Source organism: Euprymna scolopes, chromosome 36 (genome assembly GCF_053919585.1).
Source record: "Euprymna scolopes isolate OS-2025 chromosome 36, ASM5391958v1, whole genome shotgun sequence".
In the NCBI taxonomy this organism is placed as follows: Eukaryota; Metazoa; Mollusca; class Cephalopoda; order Sepiida; family Sepiolidae; genus Euprymna; species Euprymna scolopes.
In genome coordinates this window covers 61,088,936-61,101,715 of record NC_136517.1, presented here as the reverse complement: position 1 = coordinate 61,101,715, position 12,780 = coordinate 61,088,936, and the positions used below count along the sequence as shown (strand labels likewise).

The window sequence follows — 12,780 nt, the reverse complement described above, 5'->3', positions numbered from 1 at the left end:
GCTCAATATTCTACCGATATACGTTACGTAAAAGGACAAGAAAACGTTGTAACTGACGCTTTATCGCCACTAAGTATGGAATTAATAGCACAAGAGCAATTAGCCGATGCCACACTCCCAGCTATAATGGACAAAACTTCACTGAAGTTAAAAGAAAAGCCGATACCGTTCGGAACAACAAATTTTTATTGTGATGTTTCACAAAAACACACTCACCCTTATATTTCACCCAGCCTCAGACAACAAGTTTTCCAGCACTTCCACAATTTGTCCCACCCAGGAAAACACGCCACCGTGAAATTAATAGGGGAACGTTTTGTTTGGCCAAATATGAATATGGACATCCGTAATTGGACAAAAACTGGCATTCCTTGCCAAAAAAAGTCCACAGGCACACAAAATCACGTTCAGGAACTTTCAATGTACCAGATGCTAGGTTTACTCATGTTCATATCGACTTGGTTGGACCCTTGCCCACTTCAAAAGGACACACCCACATCCTTACTATAGTCGATAGATTCAGCAGATGGCCGACAGCAATACCAGGGAAAGACATATCAGCCGCAACAATAGCCAGAGCGATTTTACAAGATTGGATAGCAATTTTCGGAGTGCCCTCCGCAATCACAACGGACAGGGACTCACAGTTTCAATCAACTCTTTTCGCTGAATTCAACCATTTGTTGGGAACAAAGCACATACCACCCTTATGCAAACGGTATGGTGGAACGGTTTCATAGACAATTAAAAGCATCTTTGGCTATGAACGAAAACAAATGGGACTGGTCAGACAAATTGCCACTCATTCTCCTAGCAATTTGCAACACTGTGAAGGAAGATTTGCAGAGCACACCTGCAGTATTAGTTTTCGGTTCAGCACTAATTTTACCGGGACAATTCTGCGAAAACAATACAAACATTTTCCCGACGACAACTTTTGTAACGGATTTAAAACATGAAGTATCACGATTAAAATTCACCCCAACCAAAAAGCCAGACACGAACATTTTCGTTCCAAGCGATATTCACACCTGTAAATACGTTTTTATCAGGAACGACGCAGTCAAAAAACCACTCCGTCCAAATTATTCCGAACCTTATCTAGTTCTCGACAGAAGTAAAAAGTACTTTACCATTTTAAACAGAGATTAAAAAAAGACACTATTGCAATAGACAGACTTAAACCTGCATTCATAGACGAACAATTACACGTTTCTCCTACTCCAATACAAGAACATACACACTCACAAACTAACAAAGAAATTACAAAAAACAACACACCACAAACAACAACAAAAAACAGGTCGAAAAGTTCATTGGCCAAAACATTTCAAACAATACATAACTTTAAAATATATATATATATATACATAAAAAATATACATAAAAAGAAACAAAATACGCTTCTCTTGTATATATATATATATATACAATTTTCTTATAAATTTTAAATCCAAACCTTTTATTTCAATTTTTCAGATTCATCTGCCTTACTTTTAATGCTAGGTTTCTTTTGGTGTCTGTTAAATTCAATAGAAATCCTCCTAAATTTGCTGATGAGAAGACCGTGCTTACCAAAAACACTATGTATAATTGTTCTACGTGACTTCATGTATACCACAAATAAAAAGCACGGATTTCCGAAACGATCGTACAGATAATTGACTTTGTTGTTGTTCCTTCTTATGAAACTGATTTTTAATTTAATTAAAATTTGATTTTTAAATTTAAATTTTTTTTTTTTTTTTTTTTTTTTTTAATTTTTAAATTATAAATCACATTACTTAATATTGAATTAGCTCTAGGACATTTAACTATCGAGCTTATTATATATCTAAATTACAACGAGCATTTCCTGTATTTTAATTAAACTAGTAATTTCACTATTACATTAAAATACACTTAGCTCTTTAGACTATTATTCTAATCTCCTTTAAATTATATATATATATATATATATATATATATATATATATATATATATATATATATATATATATATATATATATATATATATATATATATACATTTTTTCCCCTCAGGAGGGGGGGTCTTGTTCAAACATGTTTTTCCTCACATACACACATACACATGTACGCACGCACATACACACACACACGTATATACACATCCACGTACACACACATGCACGTTCGATCGTGCAAACATACACACATTAGTGACGTCACTTATTTTTAAGTGAAATACAGACATGCGCAGTCAGAACACTGATCCCGGTATAAAAGTCAACAACAACGTTCAACTTCATCTTTCTTCCCTTTTGCCTTGGTTTGTCGACCAGACAAGTTCGCGTCCACAACTTGTGACCTGAAGATACTTCCACGTGGCCGACTGCTACCATGCACGCGCAGCTTTGTTGAGGTCAGCCCTCTCTCTCTCTTTCTTTTTCTACATGCTGGACTGCCATTTCTCTTTCCCCTACTTTATTCCTCTTTTTCCATAGGCGTAGTCGTCAACGACTGAACAGAACACATGTTCCACCTAAACCATTTATTTTCAACATAAAATAAACGACATGTTTATTTTATTCAGCAATTGAGTTTTTTTTTCCTTCCTTCGATTCATTTCATTATTTTCTTTTGTAGCGAGTTAAGATTATTATATCCTGGTCCGCAACAGTGTTTAAGCTTATTTTAAAGCGTTTTTAGTTCAGTCATTCTGTTGAGTTAGACTTTAAAAAAATGTACTGTCCATAAGCTCTTCACAAGGACACTTCATTACCGCTAAAAATCGAAAATTAAACAAACGCTGGTAGAAACACATCAAATAAATTTCAACAATCAAACGAAAATGGTATGGTCTGCCAAAATGTTGTATCGAATTTTAAGCGATTAGACAAAATTAAAAAGTTAAAATGGACCGGAAATGATTATCATTTTATATTAAATTTATGTATAAAACTGCTTTCCTACTCGAAATTCTAAAATAATTGTTTTTTTTTCTTTCATAGTAGCAATCAAAACCTGACCCTAACCCTAATTCATCTTTTCTATTGTTTTGTATAATGTACGTTGCTTTTTTTTAATTTTTTTTTTATAATTAACCGCTGTAATAATATTTTGGTTTTGGGCTTTCGTTATAATGATGAATATGTTTGGAATATATGCTTAATGAAATGAATTAAAATAACTTATATTCTAACAAACCCAAATGTAATTGATATGCCATAAAACAAAACAACTAATTAGTCGGAAAACTAAATTGCCTAATATAACACAGCTTCAAAGAAGAAAAGGGAGAAACTTTTTTTTCATGCATCTCTAATAATATATCATTTTTAGCATTTCTGTTTAGTGACAAAAAATGACAAAACGTGTAACACATAGAATATAACTGTTAGCAAAAATTACTGCCAGCAGCGTCGATTATATAAATAAATATACAAAAGCACAACAGCTATTATTTGAATCTGTTCTTTTTATTTATATGTTTTTGTTTGCGATTATCATAGTGAATCAACTATATTTAATTCTGCTAAAATACTTCATTACTATAATCATGATCAATCTGTCACTCCCTATTTCAAATTAGTGAACTGATCTATGGTAATTTTCCCTCCCTTCAAAAACAACAATCACACTCTTGTCACATTGTTAATTGGTTATTTCGCATTTATATTACAGTAAGATCGGAAGAAGTTTTTGCTTGCAAGGTAAGTTAATGTCTGTCTGTCTGTCTGTCTGTCTGTCTGTCTGTGTCTGTCTCTCTCTCTCTCTCTATTTCTCTCGCTTTATCCATCTTCCTCCTTTCTCTCTCTCACACACACCTTTTATCTCTCTCTCTCTTATTTTCTCTTCCTCTCTCTCTCTCTCTCTCTCTCTCTCTCTCTCTCTTATTTTCTCTTCCTCTCTCTCTTTTATTTTCTTTTCCTCTCTCCCGCTTTCTCTCTACCTTCCTCAACTATATTTAATTTTCATATCAGTAAAATTTCATAAATTTTGCATCATGCAATTCATCTCTATCTCTCGCTCTACTATTATATAAAAGGAATTCTGTGTGTGTGTGTGTGTGTGTGTGTGTGTGTGTGTGTGTGTGTGTGTGTGTGTGTGTGAAAGAGAGAGAGGGGGGTCCACTCCCCATGGATTTGAAAACGGCTGGACCGATTTTTATGAAATTTCACACAAAGGTACATTATATATCTAGCAGTGTTCCTAGATTGTTTTTTTTATCGGAATGTCTTTTATAAGTATCAATAATCGATAATTAAAATGAAAAAATGAACAAGCAATTTTTACTAACGTTAACATCGTATACAGTCTAACATTACAAGTGCATTTGAGAAGTTTGATTACCACACAAGCAGAAAGGCTCAACATATAAAATCAACAATAGGTTCTTTGATATGACAGGGGCTCGTTCGAAATGAGTTTTTATGTTTAAAGCACAATTGCACCATGATACTTGACTTTTTCATTTTAAACTTAAATTCAAGCCATTATCACTGCACAAGTAGTAAGGTCAGGCATATAAAATCAACGGTAGGTGCTTTTATATGACAGGGGCCCGTTCGAAATGAATGTGTCATTTTAGAGCACAATTGCATGATACTTGATTTTTGCATTTTAAACTTTAAATTAAGCCATTTTATAAAATAAACTGCAGGTTCTCTACAGTGCAATGTATTGTTGACTAAGTTGTGAAGCTTCCTCTCAGTGCACCGCGATGGGTTACCAACTAGAGTAGGCAATCAATCGATTTGATTGAAAAGTAACGATTTCACCGATTTTGATGACAATAAAATATGGGGATATGAAACAGTCGTTGATCACCATTCAATCCCGGGCAAAGTCGGGACACCATGCTAGTATATATATATATATATATATATATATATATATATATATATATATACTATAATAATTTAAATACCTACAGACACTCGTGTTTTATCCTGTCTGGCTTCATTAGCAAGGACCTGAACCACTAAGTTACCATCAAACGCGAGAGATACAGTTGAATTTAAACATTTATTCTTATTAAATGTTTTTAACGTCAGTCAGAGAGTGATCTAATCATTAAATCACGATCTAGGCATATGAGCTAAGGTGACCGACTTTATTACAACTGAAAGTGTTCAACGATAAGAAACAAGTTTCTTTTATTATTTACTATGATAATCATTAAATACCTACAGACACTAGTGTTTCATCCTTTCGGGAACCATCAGTGCAGGGTGTCACGATATATATATATATATATATATATATATATATATATATATATATATATATATATACATATATATATATATATATATATATATATATGTATATATATATATATAAAGCATAAGCATAGCTTACCAATTTATCTGAATGCTCGAACATTTTCTAGATTTATTCTATTTTTTATTTTTTGGCAAATCCAGGAAAACAGCTACTCTAAGCTGTCAGAATTCCATAAGATCTGCTAGATGAATACAGTTGAATTTAAACATTTATTCTTATTAAATGCTTTTAACGTCAGCCAAAGAGTGATCTGATCTAATGATGATCTAGACATATGAGCTAAGGTGACCGACTTTATTACAACTGAAAGTTCTCAACAATAAGAAACAAGTTTCTTAAAGGGGCTGACATTATTATTTACTATAATAATTATTAAATACCAACAGACACTCGTGTTTCATCCTTTCGGGAATCATCAGTGCAGGGTGTCACGATATATATATATATATATATAGCATAAACAGAGCCGATTTATCTAAATGCTCGAACACTTTCTAGATTTATTTTATTTTTTATTTTTTGGTAAATCCAGAAAACGGTTACTCCAAGCTGTCAGAATTCCATAAGATCTGATAGACGAAAGTTTTTCATCGACTCTCCAGATGACATGAACTTCTCATTAGATTTTGCATTATAAACTTTCATTTAAGCCATGTTGTAGTTTATTGGATCTACTAGGAGGCGTCAGTGGTGAAGTGAATACCAATAAGAAACAGTGACTAAGCATGCTGTCTTCAAATATTGTCTGCTCAATAGCACCACTTTCATTAGGAATTTTGGAAACCTTCATGTGGTTCCTTCCATGAGTACATGGTTTAGCAGGAGAACCAATACCAGCACAACAGAATTCTGTAAGTCAAAATATTGTATCTCGCTGATTCTTTGATTTATGTAGCACTGCTGCAATTTATAAAGGAACTATTTCTCTGCAAGACAAAAAATATTAGTTCGTTCGCTTTTAAATGACCACGTGATTAGATGCCACATAGCTCAAATGGTGTACTGCAATTGGTCTCTTCTATGATTCACAGATTTGTGGTTGGCTCAACGTCCCAAAACATAGTACGACCTGTTGCTTTATTTGGTTGCACGTGCCGATGACAAAGGAAGCAGAAAAATTAGTCGCAGAAAAAAATTGCTATGTTTCACTTCATGTCTGACACCTTTTGGCTAATATCAAAGTGTTGTATCTGTTCTGATACTACACTTCATCTTTTCTCTCCTCAGTCAGTGAAGGAGAAATCCTTCTAGACCAAGACAATTTTTATTTTTATCCTAATCTTTCGGGAAAGTTGGATTCTCCTCGCATTAATAATCAATTTGATGTCCAACTCTAATCTCATGGAGAATTTACAATGTCCGAAGTGGTAATATTTACCATAATTATGACGTTATGGCAATTGCAAACAAAATGAGGGAAAATTGCTTGTGCTATATACAAATGCCAACAATGTTGGATAAATGGAATTCAACATGGCCGCTCCTGCGTAAAAGGCTGAGATGTCCTCTGAAACACAATATTTTAAGAAGGCTAGACTTCACCCTGACCAAACTTTGACCATATATGATGGAAAAAGAAAGCCAGTTCATATTTCTGCTGTGCAGAATAACATTTTTTTTTTCACCTTTTTGTACATTGATTTTTGTTGCTTTGGTTCATTGTATATTTGCAATTTAGTTGTGCTCAGTACGGACAACCAACGGCTCATGAGTCTGCCCCAAATCTATTGTCCAAGGCTCTATGCTATAATATAACACAACTTTCTTCAACTATGAATTCAATTCTAATGAAATTTTCTTCATTAGTTTTTTGGTAAGGAAAACACGTTTAGATAAGTTAAAACAAAAAGAAAAATAGTTGACCTTTTGTATGCTTTGAATAGCAGCAGTGTTTTTTAATATCGTACTTAAGACAAGGCGCCATAAAATAGGTAAGCAGGCGAATTTTTTGAAACCGGAAGTCACAAACCAGATGGACAGTTTAAACTCTCAAACAAGCAAGCAATCTGATCTGAGTTTTATAATTAAATATTTTTTTTTTTGTTATTTTTTTATAAGAGCCTCAGGATTTTGGTTAGAACATGATGATTATAAAAATTATTGTTAGAACATGATGATTATAAAAATTTTGGTTAGAACATGATGATTATAAAAATTTTGGTTAGAACATGATGATTATAAAAATTTTGGTTAGAACATGATGATTATAAAAATTTTGGTTAGAACATGATGATTATAAAAATATTGGTTAGAACATGATGATTATACAAATTTTGGTTAGAACATGATGATTATACAAATTTTGGTTAGAACATGATGATTATAAAAATTTTGGTTAGAACATGATGATTATACAAATTTTGGTTAGAACATGATGATTATACAAATTTTGGTTAGAACATGATGATTATAAAAATTTTGGTTAGAACATGATGATTATAAAAATTTTGGTTAGAACATGATGATTATAAAAATTTTTGTTAGAACATGATGATTATAAAAATATTGGTTAGAACATGATGATTATACAAATTTTGGTTAGAACATGATTATTATAAAAATTTTGGTTAGAACATGATGATTATAAAAATTTTGGTTAGAACATGATGATTATACAAATTTTGGTTAGAACATGATGATTATAAAAATATTGGTTAGAACATGATGATTATACAAATTTTGGTTAGAACATGATGATTATAAAAATTTTGGTTAGAACATGATGATTATACAAATTTTGGTTAGAACATGATGATTATAAAAATATTGGTTAGAACATGATGATTATACAAATTTTGGTTAGAACATGATGATTATACAAATTTTGGTTAGAACATGATGATTATAAAAATTTTGGTTAGAACATGATGATTATACAAATTTTGGTTAGAACATGATGATTATAAAAATTTTGGTTAGAACATGATGATTATAAAAATATTGGTTAGAACATGATGATTATAAAAATATTGGTTAGAACATGATGATTATAAAAATTTTGGTTAGAACATGATGATTATACAAATTTTGGTTAGAACATGATGATTATAAAAATTTTTGTTAGAACATGATGATTATAAAAATTTTGGTTAGAACATGATGATTATAAAAATTTTGGTTAGAACATGATGATTATAAAAATTTTGGTTAGAACATGATGATTATACAAATTTTGGTTAGAACATGATGATTATACAAATTTTGGTTAGAACATGATGATTATAAAAATTTTGGTTAGAACATGATGATTATAAAAATTTTGGTTAGAACATGATGATTATAAAAATTTTGGTTAGAACATGATGATTATAAAAATTTTGGTTAGAACATGATGATTATAAAAATTTTGGTTAGAACATGATGATTATAAAAATATTGGTTAGAACATGATGATTATACAAATTTTGGTTAGAACATGATGATTATACAAATTTTGGTTAGAACATGATGATTATAAAAATTTTGGTTAGAACATGATGATTATAAAAATTTTGGTTAGAACATGATGATTATAAAAATTTTGGTTAGAACATGATGATTATAAAAATTTTGGTTAGAACATGATGATTATAAAAATTTTTGTTAGAACATGATGATTATAAAAATTTTGGTTAGAACATGATGATTATACAAATTTTGGTTAGAACATGATTATTATAAAAATTTTGGTTAGAACATGATGATTATAAAAATTTTGGTTAGAACATGATGATTATACAAATTTTGGTTAGAACATGATGATTATAAAAATATTGGTTAGAACATGATGATTATAAAAATATTGGTTAGAACATGATGATTATACAAATTTTGGTTAGAACATGATTATTATAAAAATTTTGGTTAGAACATGATGATTATAAAAATTTTGGTTAGAACATGATTATTATAAAAATTTTGGTTAGAACATGATGATTATAAAAATTTTGGTTAGAACATGATGATTATACAAATTTTGGTTAGAACATGATTATTATAAAAATTTTGGTTAGAACATGATGATTATAAAAATTTTTGTTAGAACATGATGATTATAAAAATTTTGGTTAGAACATGATGATTATACAAATTTTGGTTAGAACATGATTATTATAAAAATTTTGGTTAGAACATGATGATTATAAAAATTTTGGTTAGAACATGATGATTATACAAATTTTGGTTAGAACATGATGATTATAAAAATATTGGTTAGAACATGATGATTATAAAAATATTGGTTAGAACATGATGATTATACAAATTTTGGTTAGAACATGATTATTATAAAAATTTTGGTTAGAACATGATGATTATAAAAATATTGGTTAGAACATGATGATTATAAAAATTTTGGTTAGAACATGATGATTATACAAATTTTGGTTAGAACATGATGATTATAAAAATTTTGGTTAGAACATGATGATTATAAAAATATTGGTTAGAACATGATGATTATACAAATTTTGGTTAGAACATGATGATTATAAAAATTTTGGTTAGAACATGATTATTATAAAAATATTGGTTAGAACATGATGATTATAAAAATTTTGGTTAGAACATGATGATTATACAAATTTTGGTTAGAACATGATGATTATAAAAATTTTGGTTAGAACATGATGATTATAAAAATATTGGTTAGAACATGATGATTATACAAATTTTGGTTAGAACATGATGATTATAAAAATTTTGGTTAGAACATGATGATTATAAAAATTTTTGTTAGAACATGATGATTATAAAAATTTTGGTTAGAACATGATGATTATAAAAATATTGGTTAGAACATGATGATTATAAAAATTTTGGTTAGAACATGATGATTATAAAAATTTTGGTTAGAACATGATGATTATAAAAATTTTGGTTAGAACATGATGATTATAAAAATATTGGTTAGAACATGATGATTATACAAATTTTGGTTAGAACATGATGATTATAAAAATTTTGGTTAGAACATGATGATTATAAAAATTTTGGTTAGAACATGATGATTATAAAAATTTTGGTTAGAACATGATGATTATAAAAATTTTGGTTAGAACATGATGATTATAAAAATTTTGGTTAGAACATGATGATTATAAAAATTTTGGTTAGAACATGATGATTATAAAAATTTTGGTTAGAACATGATGATTATAAAAATTTTGGTTAGAACATGATGATTATAAAAATTTTGGTTAGAACATGATGATTATAAAAATTTTGGTTAGAACATGATGATTATAAAAATATTGGTTAGAACATGATGATTATAAAAATATTGGTTAGAACATGATGATTATACAAATTTTGGTTAGAACATGATTATTATAAAAATTTTGGTTAGAACATGATGATTATAAAAATATTGGTTAGAACATGATGATTATAAAAATTTTGGTTAGAACATGATGATTATACAAATTTTGGTTAGAACATGATGATTATAAAAATTTTGGTTAGAACATGATGATTATAAAAATTTTGGTTAGAACATGATGATTATAAAAATATTGGTTAGAACATGATGATTATAAAAATTTTGGTTAGAACATGATGATTATACAAATTTTGGTTAGAACATGATGATTATAAAAATTTTGGTTAGAACATGATGATTATACAAATTTTGGTTAGAACATGATTATTATAAAAATATTGGTTAGAACATGATGATTATAAAAATTTTGGTTAGAACATGATGATTATACAAATTTTGGTTAGAACATGATGATTATAAAAATTTTGGTTAGAACATGATGATTATAAAAATATTGGTTAGAACATGATGATTATACAAATTTTGGTTAGAACATGATGATTATAAAGATTTTGGTTAGAACATGATGATTATAAAAATTTTTGTTAGAACATGATGATTATAAAAATTTTGGTTAGAACATGATGATTATAAAAATATTGGTTAGAACATGATGATTATAAAAATATTGGTTAGAACATGATGATTATAAAAATATTGGTTAGAACATGATGATTATAAAAATATTGGTTAGAACATGATGATTATACAAATTTTGGTTAGAACATGATGATTATAAAGATTTTGGTTAGAACATGATGATTATAAAAATTTTGGTTAGAACATGATGATTATAAAAATATTGGTTAGAACATGATGATTATAAAAATTTTGGTTAGAACATGATGATTATACAAATTTTGGTTAGAACATGATGATTATAAAAATTTTGGTTAGAACATGATGATTATAAAAATTTTGGTTAGAACATGATGATTATAAAAATATTGGTTAGAACATGATGATTATAAAAATTTTGGTTAGAACATGATTATTATAAAAATTTTGGTTAGAACATGATGATTATACAAATTTTGGTTAGAACATGATGATTATAAAAATTTTGGTTAGAACATGATGATTATAAAAATATTGGTTAGAACATGATGATTATAAAAATTTTGGTTAGAACATGATGATTATAAAAATTTTGGTTAGAACATGATGATTATAAAAATATTGGTTAGAACATGATGATTATAAAAATTTTGGTTAGAACATGATGATTATACAAATTTTGGTTAGAACATGATTATTATAAAAATTTTGGTTAGAACATGATGATTATAAAAATTTTGGTTAGAACATGATGATTATAAAAATTTTGGTTAGAACATGATGATTATAAAAATATTGGTTAGAACATGATGATTATACAAATTTTGGTTAGAACATGATTATTATAAAAATTTTGGTTAGAACATGATGATTATAAAAATTTTGGTTAGAACATGATGATTATACAAATTTTGGTTAGAACATGATTATTATAAAAATTTTGGTTAGAACATGATGATTATACAAATTTTGGTTAGAACATGATGATTATAAAAATATTGGTTAGAACATGATGATTATACAAATTTTGGTTAGAACATGATTATTATAAAAATTTTGGTTAGAACATGATGATTATAAAAATTTTGGTTAGAACATGATGATTATAAAAATTTTGGTTAGAACATGATGATTATAAAAATTTTGGTTAGAACATGATGATTATACAAATTTTGGTTAGAACATGATGATTATAAAAATATTGGTTAGAACATGATGATTATACAAATTTTGGTTAGAACATGATTATTATAAAAATTTTGGTTAGAACATGATGATTATACAAATTTTGGTTAGAACATGATGATTATAAAAATTTTGGTTAGAACATGATGATTATAAAAATTTTGGTTAGAACATGATGATTATACAAATTTTGGTTAGAACATGATGATTATAAAAATATTGGTTAGAACATGATGATTATACAAATTTTGGTTAGAACATGATTATTATAAAAATTTTGGTTAGAACATGATGATTATAAAAATTTTGGTTAGAACATGATGATTATACAAATTTTGGTTAGAACATGATTATTATAAAAATTTTGGTTAGAACATGATGATTATACAAATTTTGGTTAGAACATGATGATTATAAAAATATTGGTTAGAACATGATGATTATACAAATTTTGGTTAGAACATGATTATTATAAAAATTTTGGTTAG

General features: G+C 28.1%; 1 protein-coding gene across 2 annotated transcripts in view; it reads left to right on the top strand.

Moving 5' to 3' along the window:
- LOC145260531 (copine-8-like) overlaps nt 1-12,780 on the top strand; it is a 390,924-nt gene that overhangs the window by 317,057 nt on the left and 61,087 nt on the right. For both annotated transcript variants that reach the window (XM_080118735.1, XM_080118734.1), the window contains one exon: nt 3,646-3,674. In XM_080118735.1, coding sequence (XP_079974861.1) covers nt 3,646-3,674 — 29 coding nt within the window. The remainder of the gene's footprint in view (nt 1-3,645; nt 3,675-12,780) is intronic.